At 53.2% G+C, this 17,000-nt stretch overlaps 1 protein-coding gene across 3 annotated transcripts in view; it reads right to left on the bottom strand.

The window, feature by feature from the left end:
• Nucleotides 1–3,361: 3,361 nt before the first annotated feature.
• Kcnip3 (potassium voltage-gated channel interacting protein 3) overlaps nt 3,362–17,000 on the bottom strand; it is a 68,167-nt gene continuing 54,528 nt past the window's right edge. For all 3 annotated transcript variants that reach the window (XM_023717472.1, XM_023717471.1, XM_004633155.2), the window contains 7 exons: nt 10,930–11,054; nt 10,551–10,620; nt 10,256–10,326; nt 6,902–7,009; nt 6,259–6,363; nt 5,305–5,367; nt 3,362–5,054 (listed from right to left, as the gene is read on the bottom strand). In XM_023717472.1, the coding sequence (XP_023573240.1) occupies nt 5,007–5,054; nt 5,305–5,367; nt 6,259–6,363; nt 6,902–7,009; nt 10,256–10,326; nt 10,551–10,620; nt 10,930–11,054 (590 nt within the window). In that variant the 3' untranslated portion in view covers nt 3,362–5,006. The remainder of the gene's footprint in view (nt 5,055–5,304; nt 5,368–6,258; nt 6,364–6,901; nt 7,010–10,255; nt 10,327–10,550; nt 10,621–10,929; nt 11,055–17,000) is intronic.

Here is a 17,000-nt window from a genome sequence, read left to right as displayed (position 1 = left end):
CCTGCGTTGGATGCTCTTTGCCCCTACTTTTGTATTGTTTTCTTCCATACTTTGTTTGAGACAAGGAGAACCTAGAATCTAACTCCAGGGGGAGAGACAAACCCGATAACATTTAGTTGGTGAGCCACTATTTGAAGGAGGTACCAGATAACATTTCTGTCATTGTCCCCATCTGGCTCCTTCATCTGAGCCCACAGCAGGTTCTGGATCCTCTTTCTGGGCCTCTCACCAACTTACTGGGCTTTCCCTTCTGGAAGGCCAGCCATGCCCCTGAGGAAATCACTGGGAGTGCATGCATGGTCTGCTCCAGTCACTTGGACTTTGTCCTGATCCAGTGTCCCAGACTGTGGTCCATGGCTAGTGTGGGGATGGAGCCCAACGACTGTGGACCTGCGCCTAGGAACCAGAGCTTGGGAGGGGCTGAGAAGAGAGCACAAGGGAGGAGGAGGTGACCGTGGAGGGCACACGGGCCTGTGACCTGCAGGGCTCTGGGGCTGCTGCGAAGTTGAAGGTGCTCAGTTTCTGAGGGCTCCAGGTCCCCTGGAGGGGAGATGGGACCGCTTGCATGTTCTGTCCCTAGGCCCAAGCCCTCATGCCCTCTCCAGGTGCCTCTTTTGTCTGAGTCCGTGACCAGCCACTGTCTCCCTCAGGCTGTCTGGATGTGACAGGGCTGAGCAGGGTGAATGCCTTCCCAGGGTTAGCAGAGGCCTCATGGGTTCTGTACAAGAAGAGGCTGTGATTTCATTTAGGTACTTGAGAGGTCAGTTACACAGGATGACAGGTCCCCACACCCGGCACCCAGCTTGGTGTGCTCTGGGAGCACCTAACCCCTTTTCCTGAAACACTCTATGTTTTTTGGGGGGTGGAATGAGGCAAAATTGTGACATGTCCTTGGACTATTAAGGAAAAGACCGGGGGCCGGGGAGATGGCTCAGTGGAATAAGTGCTTCCCTGGCAAGTGCAAGGGCCTGAGTTCAATCCCCGGTTCCACCAAAAAAAAAAAAAAAAAAAAAGGGAAATGACCAACAGCATCCCTCCGTACATCTTCCTCTGGGCACAAGGCTGGCTAGAAAGAGGTGAGGAGACACGGTTGTGGGCCGTCGCCCTCTGGTGGTCATTAGGGACACAACACTTGAAACTGCAAGCAAATGGAGACTGGAAATCTGAGAAACCAGGATCCTCTCAGGGCAGACAGGGCCATCAGCGCTCTGGAAATGGTGACGAAGAGCACCATGGGAAGGGTGTGGGCCCTCTGGCCAAGGTCTCTGGACCACATTGCTCCCATTATGTGCTATTAAGGAGGCCTCAGTAGGGCCATTGTGAGGCTGAAGAACACAGACCAGGCCCACAGGACACTCAGGGCTTTCTCGAAGACAGCTTCCTGTCTACGGCTGGTCAGCTTGGCCGTGCAATTGGTGGTGGATGCATGGGTGGAGAGTCCCCTGCTGCAGCCCTACCGGCATGGACTGACCCTCCTTAGCCCACTGCACTCCTGATGGCTCTTGCAATTGCCAGGAACCCTGAAGACCATCATAGATTTATTTCTAAGATCTGGCAAACTCCTGCACTTTCTCTGATGATTTATTGGTGTAAATCACCCTGATACACAAAAACTTCCATGACTAGAAAGAAAGGATACTCATATTTGTATTTATTTATTGAAAGCCTAGTAAATGTACATATTGAATTATAATAGTTTCAACAGTGGATTTTTTTTTTTTAATTTTACAATTAGGAAATGAGACTCAGCAAGGTAGATACGTACGCTGAAGAAGCCACCAAAATTTCTAGAATGGAAGGATGATCCCTATGGCTTAGACACGGCAAAGCCTTAGAGGAATGGGGTCACCTGCTGGGGTGGGTGCTGGGGACGCAGTCCTTCAATGCCTTTGTGGTGGGGTGACGGTGAGGAGGCTTCTGCAATCTCCCAGCACCCACCACCCTCGGCAGGCCAGACCCTTCTAGTCCAGACTTGTATGTTGGGGAATCCTGGCATTGAACCAGGTGATTGGAGCTGATTGGACCAGGGTGGACACCCAGCTCAAGGGCAGCCAGTTTAGAGGCCAGCAAAGGGTGTGGCAGGGGAAGCCACACCCAGCAGGGAGGGTATCTAGAGCCAATAGGCGCTTAGGGGCATTGAGAATAGGAAGACTTAGCACAGATCAGAGAGGTGGATGCAGGGAGCAGAGGGGGACTCACACACCTACAAGGACACAAGGTGGCGACCCCATTGTCGGAGCTGGATTTGATACACAGGCATCTTGTGCTCACTTAGACCTGGTTCTGTAATGCAGGCTCTCAAGTGTACCTGCCTCACGGATGAAGAAACTGAGGCACAGCCTGGCCTGAGCCTGGCCCAGCTGCGCATGGGGAGCTGGGGTTGCGTTCCAGTGGATGTGAGCTGACAGAGCAGAATCAAGTCCTAACTTGGGCAGAGGGTGGGGCAGGGCCCTGAGAGGTGGGTGTTCTGGTTGGGGGAGCAGTGGAGAGAGGGTGTCACCCTGTCCCCGTCCTTTCTCTCTTCAGGGTGGGCTGCGGACTGGAGCTCTGAGCCAGGACACCCTGGCCCGGGACCTCTGGCTGCCCTCACACCAGCTTCAGAGCCCCTCCCTCGCTGGCTCTGGCCCAGGCCCTGCGGGGAGCAGGGACTGGCTGTGTGCTAGAGAAACATCCTTGGTCCTCTTTGCTGAACCCTGGCTCTCCTCTGCCCAGTGACCACTCGCAAGGTGCCAAGCACACCGTGTCACCCTCCTAGTCCCGTCATCTGTCCAAGCTGAGTTCTCAGACAGTGTCCTCCACTCACCACTCCCGGGGCAGACTCGGGCCCTTCCTCCTCCACATGCTACTTACAGTGTGTCAGCGCCCACGGGACGGTCCATGTCTTATTGCAGCCAATTCTGCTGCGCCCCGCCCCTGGCTCTAACCCCCAGTCCCGCTCTGCACGGCACAGAAACAGCACGGGCTTTGGGGGCAGCCGGAGCTGTCCCATCCCGCCACTCTCTGGCCTTGGTCAAGGGAGGCACGATGTCCGCTGAACAGTGCCGGACTTCAGCTCAAGGCAAAGTGTCCAACACCTTTCAGCTGTGTGCAGTGTCTGCCTCGGAGACCCTGTCATCCGAAGGCAGCTCCTTACCATTCCTACTCGTGATGGTCAGTGGGGCTGAATGTGTTTAACGCTTTCTCTGTACCTGAGCAACACAGGAGATCCTGTATTAAACGAACAAACAGACAGGCCAGCACATTCACCAGCACAGTGCTGGGCAAGAGCCATAGCGAATAGCAGCTGGTGAGGGAGGGGGCCAACTGAAAGTTCAGAGTTGAGATAAAGCCAGCGAGAGTCCCCTTCCTTTATCAAGTTTATTTTATTAAAATATATAGGATTGAATATTGGTGGGCGCCAGGAACTGTCTTCCCAGCCACGCCTAAGGGAGACGCTGCTGCCATGCAGACATGCGGCCCGTCGTGGCCCAGCGTGGGAGACAAGGGGACAGGGGCATGGTGGCGACTGTCTCCTGTGGCCTTGGCCCCTGAGAAGCACAGGATGCCAGCTGGGAGGGCGGGCTGGGGCAGGAGGAGATCCCTGAGCCAGGGGAAGGTGACACACACTCCCCTGGAGGAGGGGAGGGGGACCCCAGTAGTGGGCATCAGTGCTACTCCATGAGACATCCACCTGTGTGTGGGGACGAGGGTCCCACGTCCTTGGCCAGCCTGCCTTTCCTCTGAGGGGTCTGCTCACCTGGGGCCAGTGTCCTGGGAATGTGTGGGGTCACCAGGACCAGCCTGAGCAGACATGGGTGGCCCGATGGAATGTATTATGTGGGAGTGTTCCTCAAACAGGCGCTCGGCCCTCACTGTTGCCCCCCATAGGATCTCCATAGCCCAGGCGGGGCCACCAAGCTGGGCTCCCAGGTTTGTGCTTCTGAACATTGGTGAGTGGGGCTGGAAATGGCCTTCAAGACTCCAAGGCGCTAGGGCACCAAACAGACCCTTGAACTCCTTCCTGGGGGCCACCTAGGTTGGGGCTTTCAGGACCCAGGTTTCCTTGGATCTTGGGAAGGACTTGAATGACCGTGGCTCCTCTCTAGGGCGAGTACTTGTGCTTTTGTAGAGGTTGGGGTGATCCCATGGCAGGGCCTCATGGAGCTCCAGAGAGATGGGGGGCGGGGAGAGGGACCAGGTGCCCTGTCCATGCCCCAGGATCCACGGATGCAGGTGTCTGAACCATGTGACCTCCTCCCAGGACTAAGCAGATCTTGGGGAGAGCAGCCTGTTCTGGGGCTATAGCACCCCTCTTCCATCCCCATGAGCCAGAACTGGGGTAGGCAAAGGCTTCTCCCTTAGGGGAGATGGCAAACGGTCCCCTCAGGTTCTTCTCCTAGAAACCCTATCCCCACCTTGGAAGCCCCTCCCCGCCTGAGATGGAGGAAGGATGGTGCCCAGGGGCCCTCACCACCCAAACTTGCCTCACAGAGGGTGTCCTGGCACTGTCCAGCTTGCCTGGCTCAGTATCCCAGCCTTGGGGACAGGATTCCCAGGAAGCAGACTGTGACCACCTCTGTCCTAGTCTGAACCCCTTCATTTCTGGATGTTCTGGAGCCCTTTAATGAGGGCTTCTCTGGGGACACAAGTCCTTGGGCAGGAAGTGGCCAGAGGAACCCTGGGGTTCCCATTTGGTGGGAAAAGAAGGGGATCCCATGCTTTGGAGAGGCTCTTTCAGGCTCTGGAGCCCCTTCCTGGTGACATCTAGTGACTGGCAGAGGTGCTGCCCATCCTGGAGGCAGCTGCCTTGCCCCACACATTTGAGGACAGCTGTTGGGAACGGTGCCCATGACCTTTCACCTCCTCCTGCCAGCCAGCCCAGAGGAGCTCTGTGTGTGTGTGTGTGTGTGTGTGTGTGTGTGTGTGTGTATCAGGAGTGAACATCTCACTTTTTTCAAATACATTAGAAAAAAGTTCCGGTTTCTCGGGTGGAGTGGCAGTGGCCACCCAGGGCCCCTCTGCACATCCTAGATGACATTCTCAAACAGCTGCATGGAGTTCATGATGTTCTCATCCTGCATAGAGAGAGGCCTAGTCAGGCACTGGGTGTGCAGAGGATGGGGGGGTGTTCCCCAAGTCCCCCCACCCTGCAGGTTCTGGGCGGGACTATGTCCCTGTGGGTGGGTGGATGGGTGCTGAGGAGCAGAAACAGGGAGTAGGTCTGAGGCCGCTCACCTCCCTCTGTACCTGTCTGCCTCTCTAGGGGCCACCATCTGGTCCCACAGCCCCAGAAGGACCCATGTGCAGCCCTCTGTAGCCACCTACCTTCTGACAGGTCTCCAGGAACTCCTCGATGGTCACTACCCCATCCTGGTTCCGGTCCATTTTCTGTGACCCAAGCCAAAACCAAGGTGAGTGTGTCCCGGTAAGGTTTAAGTGTCCCTGTTATGCATCTGTCTACCCGTCCCCAAGAGTCTCACGTGTTCATGGGTGGGGCTTTGAGCTGACTTACTGTGAGGGGGTCATGGGCACGTGGCCTGACGGGCTCCTTCCCCTCTCTGGCTCTTCCTTTTGTTCTGCTTCCTACCTGCCATGCCCCACGTAAAGCTGTCTGCTGTGCAACCTGCCTGGGACCAGCTGACTGTGGACCAAAACCTTGCAGGCTGTGTGCTGAAAAATTTCCTTCTTTTCCTTGTGGGTGCAAGGTATTACATCTCAGCAACAAAAAAGTGGCTAAGACAGTTCCTGACACCAGTGTGAGTTTGCTCACTGGCGGGGCTCCCTCCACTCTGCTGCGTCCCTTTTTCCCTGTCCTGGAGATACACAGCTGCCTCGCCACCCATCTCCAGCCCACAGTGGCCGCCTTTGCACTCCCCTGCTCCCTGAAGACCTTCCCAGGGCTGGCGTCCGTGCTCCTGTCACCTCTCATTTCCCTGACTGGAGCTGAGGCACAGGATGGCTTCAGGTGTAGAGACCTCCAGCCAGCACAAGCCGGGCTTTCAGTTTCCCAGGCCCCAAGGACACTGAGCAAGGGGACCCCCCAAGGCCACTCATTTTGTAGCCTGTTTTCCTGGGAGAAACGGTCTCCTAAGGTACTAACTGGGCCAACTGCCTGGATCCCTGGATGGACGGAATTCAGGGGTAAGGCCTGGCTTCAAACTTCTGCCCCAGGATGCAGCCGGAAACCTGGCTGGAGCTCCTTGCTTGGAGCAGGTCTGCCCAGGAGCAAGAGTCCCTTGCTGTGCTGGATCACCCAGCTCCAGGGCAGGGCTGGCATACCTGGAAGAACCTCTCCACGTGTTCCAAGGGCGCGTCCTCCCGCAAGATGGGGTAGGTGTGGTGGCCCATCATGTCGTAGATGGATTTCATAATGGCCAGCATTTCCTGGGAGGGGAACAGGAGGACCAGCATGAGCTGGTTGCTGAGACTCCGCAGGGTGGTGTTTTCCAGGGCCCAGGAGGGAAAGGAGGCCCTAGGGCAAGCAAGAGGAGCTCTGTGCACCAGAAAAAGATGAGTCTGTCCCCTATGATCCAAGACAAGTTGGACACAGAGAGCAATGTGCCCACCTCCAACACTTGAGCAGGGAACAACTGTTTCAGATACCAGAAAAGAGAGAAAAAAAGTTCAGGCCAAACAAAAATCCATCTGTGGGTCCATGCACTGAGGGCCTATCTGCACCCCTTCTTAGGGGACCACACTGTCCCACTCAAGGCCACCCCCAGGCCCTCTCCATGGCTGGGCTGCATGGAGGAGCATGATAGCCAGGACTGGGCACCAGGGCAGAGCCCGCTGGCTCCTGCACCCCAAGGCCAGGCTGCAAACCACTAGCACCAGGACAGGGCAGGAGAGAGACAGGAAGAGCTCAGGGAGGAGCAGCAGGAAGGGAGCAGGGTGGGCGGGTCCACTGCTGCCACCCCGGTACCTCTTTGGTGATGTAGCCGTCCTTGTTAATGTCGTAGAGATTGAAAGCCCACTTGAGCTTCTCATGGACTGTGCCTCGCAGCAGGATGGAGAGTCCGACCACAAAGTCCTGCGGGGGGAGTGGGGTCGAGGGGTGAGGGGCCAGCACTCTGCTTCGGCTTCCACTTCACTGTGTGGCTTTCCTTGCAATACCTGGCTCTGCAGGCAGTGGCTCCGGAGTGGGGGTGGAATCCACTGGGGGCAAGGACACGGATCAGTGTATGCACACGTGCGTGCATGTGAGTGTGTGTGGTGGGGAACCACATGGTGCTGATCTTGGGTAAAAATAACCCATTGTGCAGTGCACTGGTGCTGACAGAGGCGACCTGGACGTTCCTTTGATCAAGGAGGTGCTCTGCTTCTAGTTCACCAAGCATCTGCAGGCCAAAGGCACTTCAAAAATTTCAATTGAAGGCCGGCGAGGTAACTCAGTGGACTAAGCTCCTGCTCAGGCAAGCACAGGGACCGGGGTTCAAGTGCAGGGACCCTGGAACCATGCTGTGCTGGCCAGGCCCCCAGGCACGCTGAGCCAGCCACCTAGTCTGGACGTGGTGGCACAGGCCTGTAATCCCTGTGCTGGGGAGGCTGAAAACAGGACTCACTAGGAGTCTGAGCTGTGTAGTGAGACTCTGTACAAAATACATGGAAAAAAATTCAGTTGAACACACTAATCTAACGGTGCTCAACTCCTCAGTGAGCCCTGTGTGCTGCCACTTGTGCCGTGTGGCCATGACCACTATCGTGACAAGACAGGAGGGTTTTCATGTCCAACCCACAAGAGAGAATGGAAACAGAGACAAGCAATTCAGGAGAAACAAGAATTATTCAAAGAGAAAAAAAATCTTAATAAAAGCTATTAAACTGAGAAATAAGGAATGTTGCACCCTTAAAATAGTAGGATGCTATTTTCTAAGAGGAACGAGGCTGGTGCTGGTGTCATGGCTCATGCCACTCAGCATCCAGGGAGACAGAGGTAGCCCAGCCTGGGACAACTGGTGACTTAGTAAGATCCTATCTAAAAACAAAACAAAAACAAAACACCTTAATTAAGCAAACAAATAAACAAAGGCTTTGGGGTATAGCTCAGTGCAAAGGCCGTGGGTTCAACCCCAGTAGCATCTACAGTTGTAACCTGAGGCCTGACGCGCAGGGTGCTTGTTTTACGTATAGTCCCTGCTCTGCTGCCCCCCAAGACAGTGCCGGGGGAGGGTGCCGGACTCCTGCAGGGACACAGCAGACTTGGGGCTCCAGGCTGAGGCTTAGTGTGTGCATGAGGGTCCCACAGAGCAGGGACTGGGTGAGCCGAGCTGGTGGCAGCCCTGCGAGGTTCCAGGGCTGCAGCCTGCCACGAGTGACATCATTCACACGCTGCCCAGGGACCTGCAGCAGTGTACTGTGGGGGCAGCCCTGAGACCCACGCTGGCCATCAGTTTCCAAAGGAGCAGTTCTGCCAATGCCACTGCCACCGAGGGCAACGTCACTTTACCTTGGGTTCTGAGAAGCCACCGACAGTTCACTATCGGGAAAGTTCTGAGGTCTCTGGCAAGATGAACTAGTTGAATCAGGAAGGTGCTGGGTGACATGCAGAGAGGAGGCCACCACCAGGCTTCCTCTGGCAGCAGATCTCAGAGTTACTCTAGGAGGGGCTGGTGGTTGAGCCGGAGGTGGGACTTGGGGCTACACCTGCTCTTCATCTTCTTTTTTTTCTTTCCTTCTTTCCTCCCTTCCTCTCTCCTTTCATTTGAGTTCTCATTTTTTTGGGGGGTTAGGGGGGCTGGTACCGGGAATCGAACCAAAGACCTTGCACTTGCCAGCCAGGTGCTTAGGCTATTGAGCTATTGGCCTGGCCCTCTCATTTTGGCGAGGGGAAAAAAAAGTGATAATTCTGTATTGTACCAGGAAATTGTAACAGATACACTCTCTCTAAGCATAGACAGAAATCACGGGGCTACTGCCAACATCAGGCAGCCTGGACCTCCTGTTTTAAGGGCAGGGGAAGGTCCTGCAGCTGGCAGTGAGGGCCGATGGGTCCCATCTTGGGGGTAGCATGGACAGGTCGTGGGGATCTGTACCCCTTTCTTTTCTATGAAATACCTCAGACCCCAGCACTGGGGCAGGAAGTCCCTCCAGGGACTATAGGAGACCACAGGAATTCACCTAGAGCAGAAGGCCTGTGAAGGCACCTGGGGCAGGGAGCCCTCTGAAAAGGTACCGGCAAGGACTCAGCACAGCACCCGTCTTCGCCACTGACTGATCTACACATCTTCTGAGACCTCTGAGAACCCCGCACAGGAAGCGGGAGGGTGATCGTTACCTTCCCCGGACATTGCCAAGTTGGACAAGAAAAACGATTCCCACACTCTGGCCCATCCCGCTGCTGGATGCCACCTCCCACACTGCCCCTGCAAGGCCACAGCAGATCCTGGTCACCTGGAGGGGTGGTGGGACTGTGCCTTGTCCCCCCTCCTCCTCCACACCAATCAGGTTTGCTGAGTACCTGGCACGTTCTGTGCGCCAGGGAGAAGGGCGCCGTCCACACAGTGCGAGCTCCCCAGGCAGCGCCGGGAGGGGCCCTGCGGTCACCGTGTGTCCGGCGTGTCAGCGTGTGGTGGGCACGCAGGGTAAAAATAACCCGTGTGGTGTTATTGACGGATTATTATTACCAGGCGTCCAGGGCCTCCTCGCCGCTTTCCTGTCGGCGCCCTTGGCCCTGGAAGCCGAGCTGGCAGCGATCGATCGATCTCCTCTAAGCAAGGTTTTCCTCTCCGAGGAAGTTTCAGCGTCTTGCCTGCTGCTATTTTTAGCGGCCTGGCTTCCACAGATGGGGCCTCACTTAAATGATCCCGTGCTGCCAGGCAGGGAGAGAGGAGCTCGGACAGCCAGGGGGAGGGGAATGTTGGGGTCCTGGGGTGGTATGGGGGAGGGCCGCTGGAAGGGGTGGCTGCTCCTCCCGCACCAGAACCTGGGAGCACTGGGCAGCTCTGGATTTCACCCCATCTCTGTTCTGCATGGCTGAGGAGGCCACGCAAAACAGAGTGCACTCGGGCTATGTTTTCTGGGTATTTCTGGATTGGTTCTACTCCCGCAGTAAGGAGTAAATTCTGAGGCCAGGGGTTTAAAATTGTACCCTTAGCAAGCCAGGCCTGAGTTATAGCTTGAATTCTTTACAAGCACAAACCACCTGGGAGAGGCAGCTCTGTGAGTCTGGAGGCCCTGGTGGTTTGCAGGGCTGGACCTGAACTCTTAACAACCACAGAGAAGCTGAGACAGCGGGACACAATTCCCCCAGCACATATAGGGACCCTCAGGGACGAACCTCGAAGCGGATGGCCCCGTTCCCATCGGTGTCGAATGCGTTGAAGAGGAAATGTGCATAGGTGGTGGCATCTGGGGACAGCAAGAGTGAGGCCGGGTTGGGAGGGCTGCATGGAAGGCCAGTCCCCTCCCTGGGCAGCTTCCACCCCACCCCAGGTTTCCAACTTTGTCCTGGGCAGGAGACTCCCCTCCAGTGGGAAAAAGACAGCACTGGGTCTCTAGAAGTCAAGGGTGGTGGTGCAGTCCTCTCCCTGTGGGGCAGCCCCGAAGCTGGGCCTGGTCGTGGCTGGACTCACCTCCCTGAGGGAAGAACTGCGAGTAGATGAGTTTGAAGGTGTCTTCATCCACCAGGCCTGTAGGACACTCCTGAAGTGGAAGTCACCCCTTCAGTGACTCAGTCAACCTCTGCTCCAGACCCTAGGCATGCTGGGCAGAGGGGCGACTGGGAAGGCAGTGGCTGGTGCCCCCACTCCCGTGCCAATCTGCTCCCCTGGCACTGCCTTGGAGCCTCAGAGAAAGAAGCCCAGTGGCCCTCACAGTGTCTGCCTCCTGGACAGCTCCTTCTCAGGTATTTACTGTGCTCCAGAGAAGTTTCTAGAAGGCTCCCTGGGCTCGGGTCCCCCTCTGTGGAGTCAGGGACAGAGGGCCTCTCCCAGGTTGGGGGGTGGCACTCACGTTCTTGAAGCCCCTGTAGAGGGACTGCAGCTCCTTCTTGGTGAACTTGGTCTGTGTTTGCAGCTGGTCCAGCCCCTCCGGCTGGTGGCGCACCGTGGACAGCTCCAGCTCACTGTCACTGCTGTCTGGAAGGGGACATAGACCCGGGAGGGAGAGACATGTAGTGTGGGCAGGTGCAGGCTGTGGGATGGGACAGGGATGGGAAGAGGAGTCTCTCTTCATGACTAGCATGCACAGCACTACAGGCTGTGCACTGCACAAGCGCAGGGGCTGTGACCACGTGCATGGTCAGGAAGTGGCTCCTGGGCCTCCTGCTTTCCCACTCGCTGCATGCTGAGTGTGCCTGCCCCCTGGAGTGAGGGGCATGAGACCCCATTTTTAGACCTCCATGCAGGCCTCTCAGTGTCCCCTGGAAGACAGACCAGTAAGGCCACAAAGATGCAAACTATGGCTACTCTGGAGCGAGGAAGGGCTTCAAATCTTTATTTTTCTGTTTGTGATGTTTTTACACCTTCCTAAAGTGCCCAAAAGCACAGTTCCGTTGGCATGGCGTGCATCGCTTTTACAGTAAAACACCACTCTGGACGAAAGGGTATTGAGCGCCTCTACTGTGTCACCTTCCCTGTGATGTGGGATGCACATGGCCTGTTCTCCTGCCATTACCTGTTGTCCCCTTGTGCACTGCGGACCCGAGTCCATCTTATCTGCACACCCCACGGGTCTGCTGCCTCAGCCCTGTGGGAGGCACTCATTGGCACAGTCCTCCTGTAGCTAGGCCCACCATGCCCTGCAATGACAGGCTCAGGGCCTGGGCAGAGCTGCTCCACACTCGGCTGCAGAAGCATCCTACTCTGTCTCCCTGGCGCACACACACACACACACACACACACACACACACACGTGTGTCTCCAGGATCACTACTTGTTAACCTTCCTTTTGGTTTCTCGTTCAGTTGTTGCCCACCTTGCTGAGCAGAGGGAAACTACCACAGCCACTACCTGGACCCTGCCCCTTCCCTCACGTGGCCTCTGCTCTCCAGTTCCTCTGTGATGAACTGTCCCTGTCGCTGTCAGAGGCAGCCATGCTCACCCACCTAGTGTGGGGCTCCAGCGATTCTCCCCACTTGTCCCATCATTTTTCCTCCCCTCTGGGTCATTCTCATGCTTACCTGGGCACACTGTCAACCCTGGCAATCCTTAGTCAAGCCCAGTCCGGGCAAACCCTGTAAGCCAGCAACTCCACCCTGGACAAACATCCCAGAGATTTCTGCCTAATTCAGGGGACCTGCAGGAGAACGCTCACCACAGTGGCATTTTGGTGGGAAATTCGAGAGAACCCAGGGATCTCTCACAATAGGATGCACAGGCCACATATAAAGGATGCACACCAGGGAGAGCCGTGCCGTGGACTAGAAGTGCACGCAGCAACGTGGGGAGTCCTCCAGGTTGGGTGCTTCCTGCCAGGTGCTGTGCAGGAATCTCAGCTGCTTATGGGGAAGCTGAGGCAGGAAGACTGCCAGTGTAAGGCCGGCTTGGGCATGACTAAAAGGGAGCCAGGGACATAGCTCGGTGGTCTAAGTGCTTGTCTATCAAGTGCAAGGATCCGAGTTCAAGCCCCGATTCCACATGCTGTTCTAGTCCCGGAACCCTGGGCTTGTGCCTTGCGAGCAAGTCTGAGCTGTGTAGTAAGACTTTGTACCAAATAAATAGAGATAAATACAAATTATAAGGGCAGGAGGTGTTTCTCAGTTGGAGATTATCGATTACAGTAGTGATTGCTAAATATATAAATAAATGCACATTTCCTTTAAGAAGCAAATTTTTCAGAGTAAATGGAAAAAACTACCAGATCCAGTTATATGCTATTTGTAAAAAGGATGCCCTTAATATAGAGACACACACTGACTTTAGAGTAAATCAGTAGGGAAAGGATAAAGAAGTTGAAAATTTCTTTCTTTTTTTTGAGACAGCATCTGCTATACAGTTCAGATACTATGTACTTGCTATGTAGTCTAGGCTGGCCTCAGACTCGTGGTGATTCTCCTGCCTCAGCCTCCCAAAACTGGGATTACAGGTGTGCACCACCATGCCTGGCTTGGAAATTTCATAATGACACAAAGATTGCTTCATCTGGAAGACCAGATAACCTGAAATATATACTCCCTCGTAACAGAGCATTAAAATACCTGAAGCTAAAAATTCAGAACAAAAGGGACATACAGATAAACCACAATTGTACTTGAAAATTTTCAGCAAATGGCACAAGACATAAAAGATTTAGAAACTATGATCAACCAATTTGACCTAACTAATACTTATAGAATACCACACAACAACTACAGAACACATTTATTTTTTCAAGAGAACATTCTGTTGTCCCAAGATACACTGGTACAAACAACAGACTCCGACTACAATAGTTGTGAGTTAAAGGTAAAGACAACACAATGTTTAGAAATCTCAAATATCTGGAGACTAAACAATACATTTGTGGTTAATCCACAGGTTAGAGAAGAAAAGTAGCCAGGTGAATTTTGAACTGAATGACAGACAAAGCAACAGCCTACCAAAATTTGGTGGGTGCAGGTAAGGCTGTGCAGAGAGGGAACTAAGTAGCTTAAAATTCCTGTACCAGAAAAAGAGACAGGGGTAAAACCAACGACACAGGTTTCCGGTCTAACCTTTTCTACACTCTAGGAAAAGCAGGTCACGGAGATGTAGCTCAGAGGCACAGATGCTGGCCTGGCAAGCACAAGGTCCTGAGTTCAACTCCCAGCATCAGAAAGAAAAAGCAGAGCAAATTACATTCAAAGTAAGTAACAGCACCAGAGCTGGCTGGCAGTGCATTCCTGTAATCTTATTATTTTGGGAGGTTGAGACAGGAGAATCACAAGTGCAACCTCACCTTGCAAACTTAGCAAGACTCTGTATAGAAATGACAAAAAGATCCTGGATTCAATCCTCAGTACAGAAAAGTACATAGAAGGAAATGTCATAATAAAGATAGTAGAAGTCAATGAAAAGCAAGCTTAGAGAAAATTCAGTAAAGTTATTAAGAAACTCAGTGGGCAAGTCATAGACTTGGAAAATTTATCTTCAGTACACGGATCTGACAAAGGATTTGTTTCGAGAATGCATAAAAATATCTATGAACCAACAATAAAACTAAAACCTCCATTTTTAAATAGGCAAAAGACTAAGACCTTCGACCAAAGAAGATACATAAATGGTCATAAAGCACAAGAAAAGGCATTTGACAACAGCATTCCAAGTTGGAAAGACAAATTATCCAATGAAAATATCCAATCGCTGCTCACTGCAAAAGACCAACAGCACCACATGTGGGTGAGGACGTGGAGAGCCTGGGGCACTCACGTAGTGCTGGTGGCTGTGTATGACACAAGCACCCGGGAGAGCTGCTAGGCAGACTCTCATTAAGCTGAAACATACTGCAACCTTAGGAGCGCTTTGCTGGATTCGTGGATGACTGGTACTCAGTGACGTGAATAAGAAGAGGAGCACAGAAATGCAACATACTTAATATAATGGAATACTATTAAAAAGAATGAACCAATGATGTAAGTGACAACATGGACACATCTTAAAAATACTATTTGCTCAGCAAAAACACCAGATGAGGAAAGACTTTATACTACATGGTTCTATACACGCAGGATCTAGGACAGGCGGCACTAACAGCGACGTGAAGGCGGCAGCACAGGGTGGTGGGGACAAGGGCGAGTTGTCCAAACTCACTGAACTGAACTGAACCTTGAATGTCTGTGCATTTGGTTGTATGCCAAATAGACCCCAATTAACCAAAAGCAAACGTTGATCTGGTTCCTGCTTTCAGTCCTGCTGGAATTGTACCAGACTTACCTTCCTACAGTCAGGACTTTAAAACTGGAGGAAATATGTGAGGTAAGTATCTCCAGGTTTGGGCTACAGCAAGGAGCTGTGATCTTGGAGAACAGGAATGCTGGGGTGCTCTGCATCCACCCCCCCATCTACCTGGACACTTGCCAGACCATGGTCCAGGGAGGTGGAGGTAAGCCAGGAGCAGCATCCTGCTTAGCTCATGAGGTGGAGATCAGAGCTCAGGGCTACAGGGGCAGTGCGAGCCTTCGGAGCAGGGCCTGCAGGGGGCCGAGGCATGACAGGAGGGTGCCGTCAACACCTGTGTGGAGTGTCCCCTTGGGGCGTGGCTTAAGGGTCCACAGGTTCAGAGAGACTGAGGCCAGGAAGAAAGCAGCTGGCGGGTGCTGGGCAGATGCCTCTAGGTAGTGGGCAGAGACCTAGGACACATCGGATGCATGCAGTGGAGCTCACACAAGAATGGGGATGCCACCCTAAGAACCTCAGGGGTTCAGCTGAAACTGCAACAGCATGCTTTGGGAGTAAGGACCTCCCCCGCCACACTCCCAGGAAGGGAACCTTCTGTACCTAGGGACAAAGTGAATACAAACCTTCTCTAATAAAACCTAAAATAAGCTCTATGAAGATCAAGTGGATCTGCCAGCAGCCTAACTGCCTGCCAGCATCTGTATTAAGACAGGAGAGTCCACATTCCCTATAACATACCATGCACTGAAGTCTGGGGAGACGGCTCAGTGGAATAAGCACTTCCCTGGCAAGCGCAAGGGCTGGAGTTCAATCCCCAGTTCCGCAAAAAGAAGAAGAAGAAGAAAAAAAAAAGACCCCCAAAACCCCCACACACTTGAATATACCATGCACGGTGTCATCGTTACTTCTCTCATTGCTGAGACAAAATATTCCACACTCAAAGTTAAAGGAGGAAAGGTTTACTTAGCCCACAGTTGGCTGGCTCAAAGGCAGGGTGGTGTGGCAGAGGGGCAAAGGGAAGTGAAACAGTCCCTGGCAGGGAGGATACAAGTCAGCAAGGCAAATGACAAGTGGTGAGCGGCAATAGCAGTTTCTTTCTGTCTGTTTATGTTCTATTTAGGCTACCTGCTGTTAGGGCAGGAAGCACCCACACCCACCACTATTCCAGACCAACCAATTCAGTAATCACCCCTCCCAGCATCACACATCCTAGATCCAGCCACCTCCAAAAAAGCCCCCCAATGGCAGGATTATTGTGAATCTGAGCTGCGTAGAGAGACACTGTACCAAATACATTAAAAAAATAAATAAAAGGCAATTTAATAAGCAGCCAGTGAACAAGGGAAATCACAAGGAAGAGTGATATGATAGCTGACTTGTCAAGTGAAGTGGCGGAGGCCAAAATAATGGAGCAAAACCATTAAGTAGTTTGTATTCAACATCTTTCCATTGCTGGGTCAAACTATGTGACACGAACAGTTTACAGGAGGGAAGATTTATTTTGGCCCGCAGTCTTTGGCCATAGCTGGCTTGCTGGATGCGTCATGATGAGGGGCTGGAGGAGGAAGGCTGCTCACCTCCTGGCAGCCAGGAGGCGGAGACAGCAAGGAAGGACCAGAGAGATCCTCTTGGCCGCCACCCCTCCGGGGGCCGGCCTCCCCCACCCAGACCCACCTCCAGCCATCCACTCGCCATGAGCTCATCAACATGTTACTCCATTACCAATGCTAACGCCCTCACAGTCTAACTGCTTCTCCGGTGTCTATTAATCCAGTCAATTTAGCAATTAAGATTAAGTGTCTCAGTGTTGAAAGAAAAAGTTACCTGTTGACCTTGTGTTCTCCCCCCAGTGAAAATATTTTACAAAGAATAAAATCCAGTTATTTTAAGATAAATGAATGACAGATAATCCGTCGCTGGCTGAGCTGGGCGACAGAGAGTGTCAGAGGAAGCACTTCGGGATGAAGCGAAATGATATGGATGGAGATCTAGATCTGTAGGGAACGATGGAGGCTAACACGTGATCTGAATAGAGGTGAAAAAAATGACATTAAAATTGTGTGATCTTTAAAAAGTAAAAGACATGATCGATGATGTAGAGTGTGCCTAAGGAGAGTCACATGGAGAGAAGACACTCTCAGGCTTTCACAGAGAGCACATTGGCCAAGCAATGGCCGTGACTCATCCACGTGGCTGACACTGACAAAGGTTCTACAATCTGAGGTACAG

The sequence above is a fragment of the Octodon degus genome, unplaced genomic scaffold (genome assembly GCF_000260255.1).
Source record: "Octodon degus isolate 3935 unplaced genomic scaffold, OctDeg1.0 scaffold00052, whole genome shotgun sequence".
Taxonomy (NCBI): domain Eukaryota; kingdom Metazoa; phylum Chordata; class Mammalia; order Rodentia; family Octodontidae; genus Octodon; species Octodon degus.
This window is presented reverse-complemented; position numbering and strand designations above follow the sequence as displayed.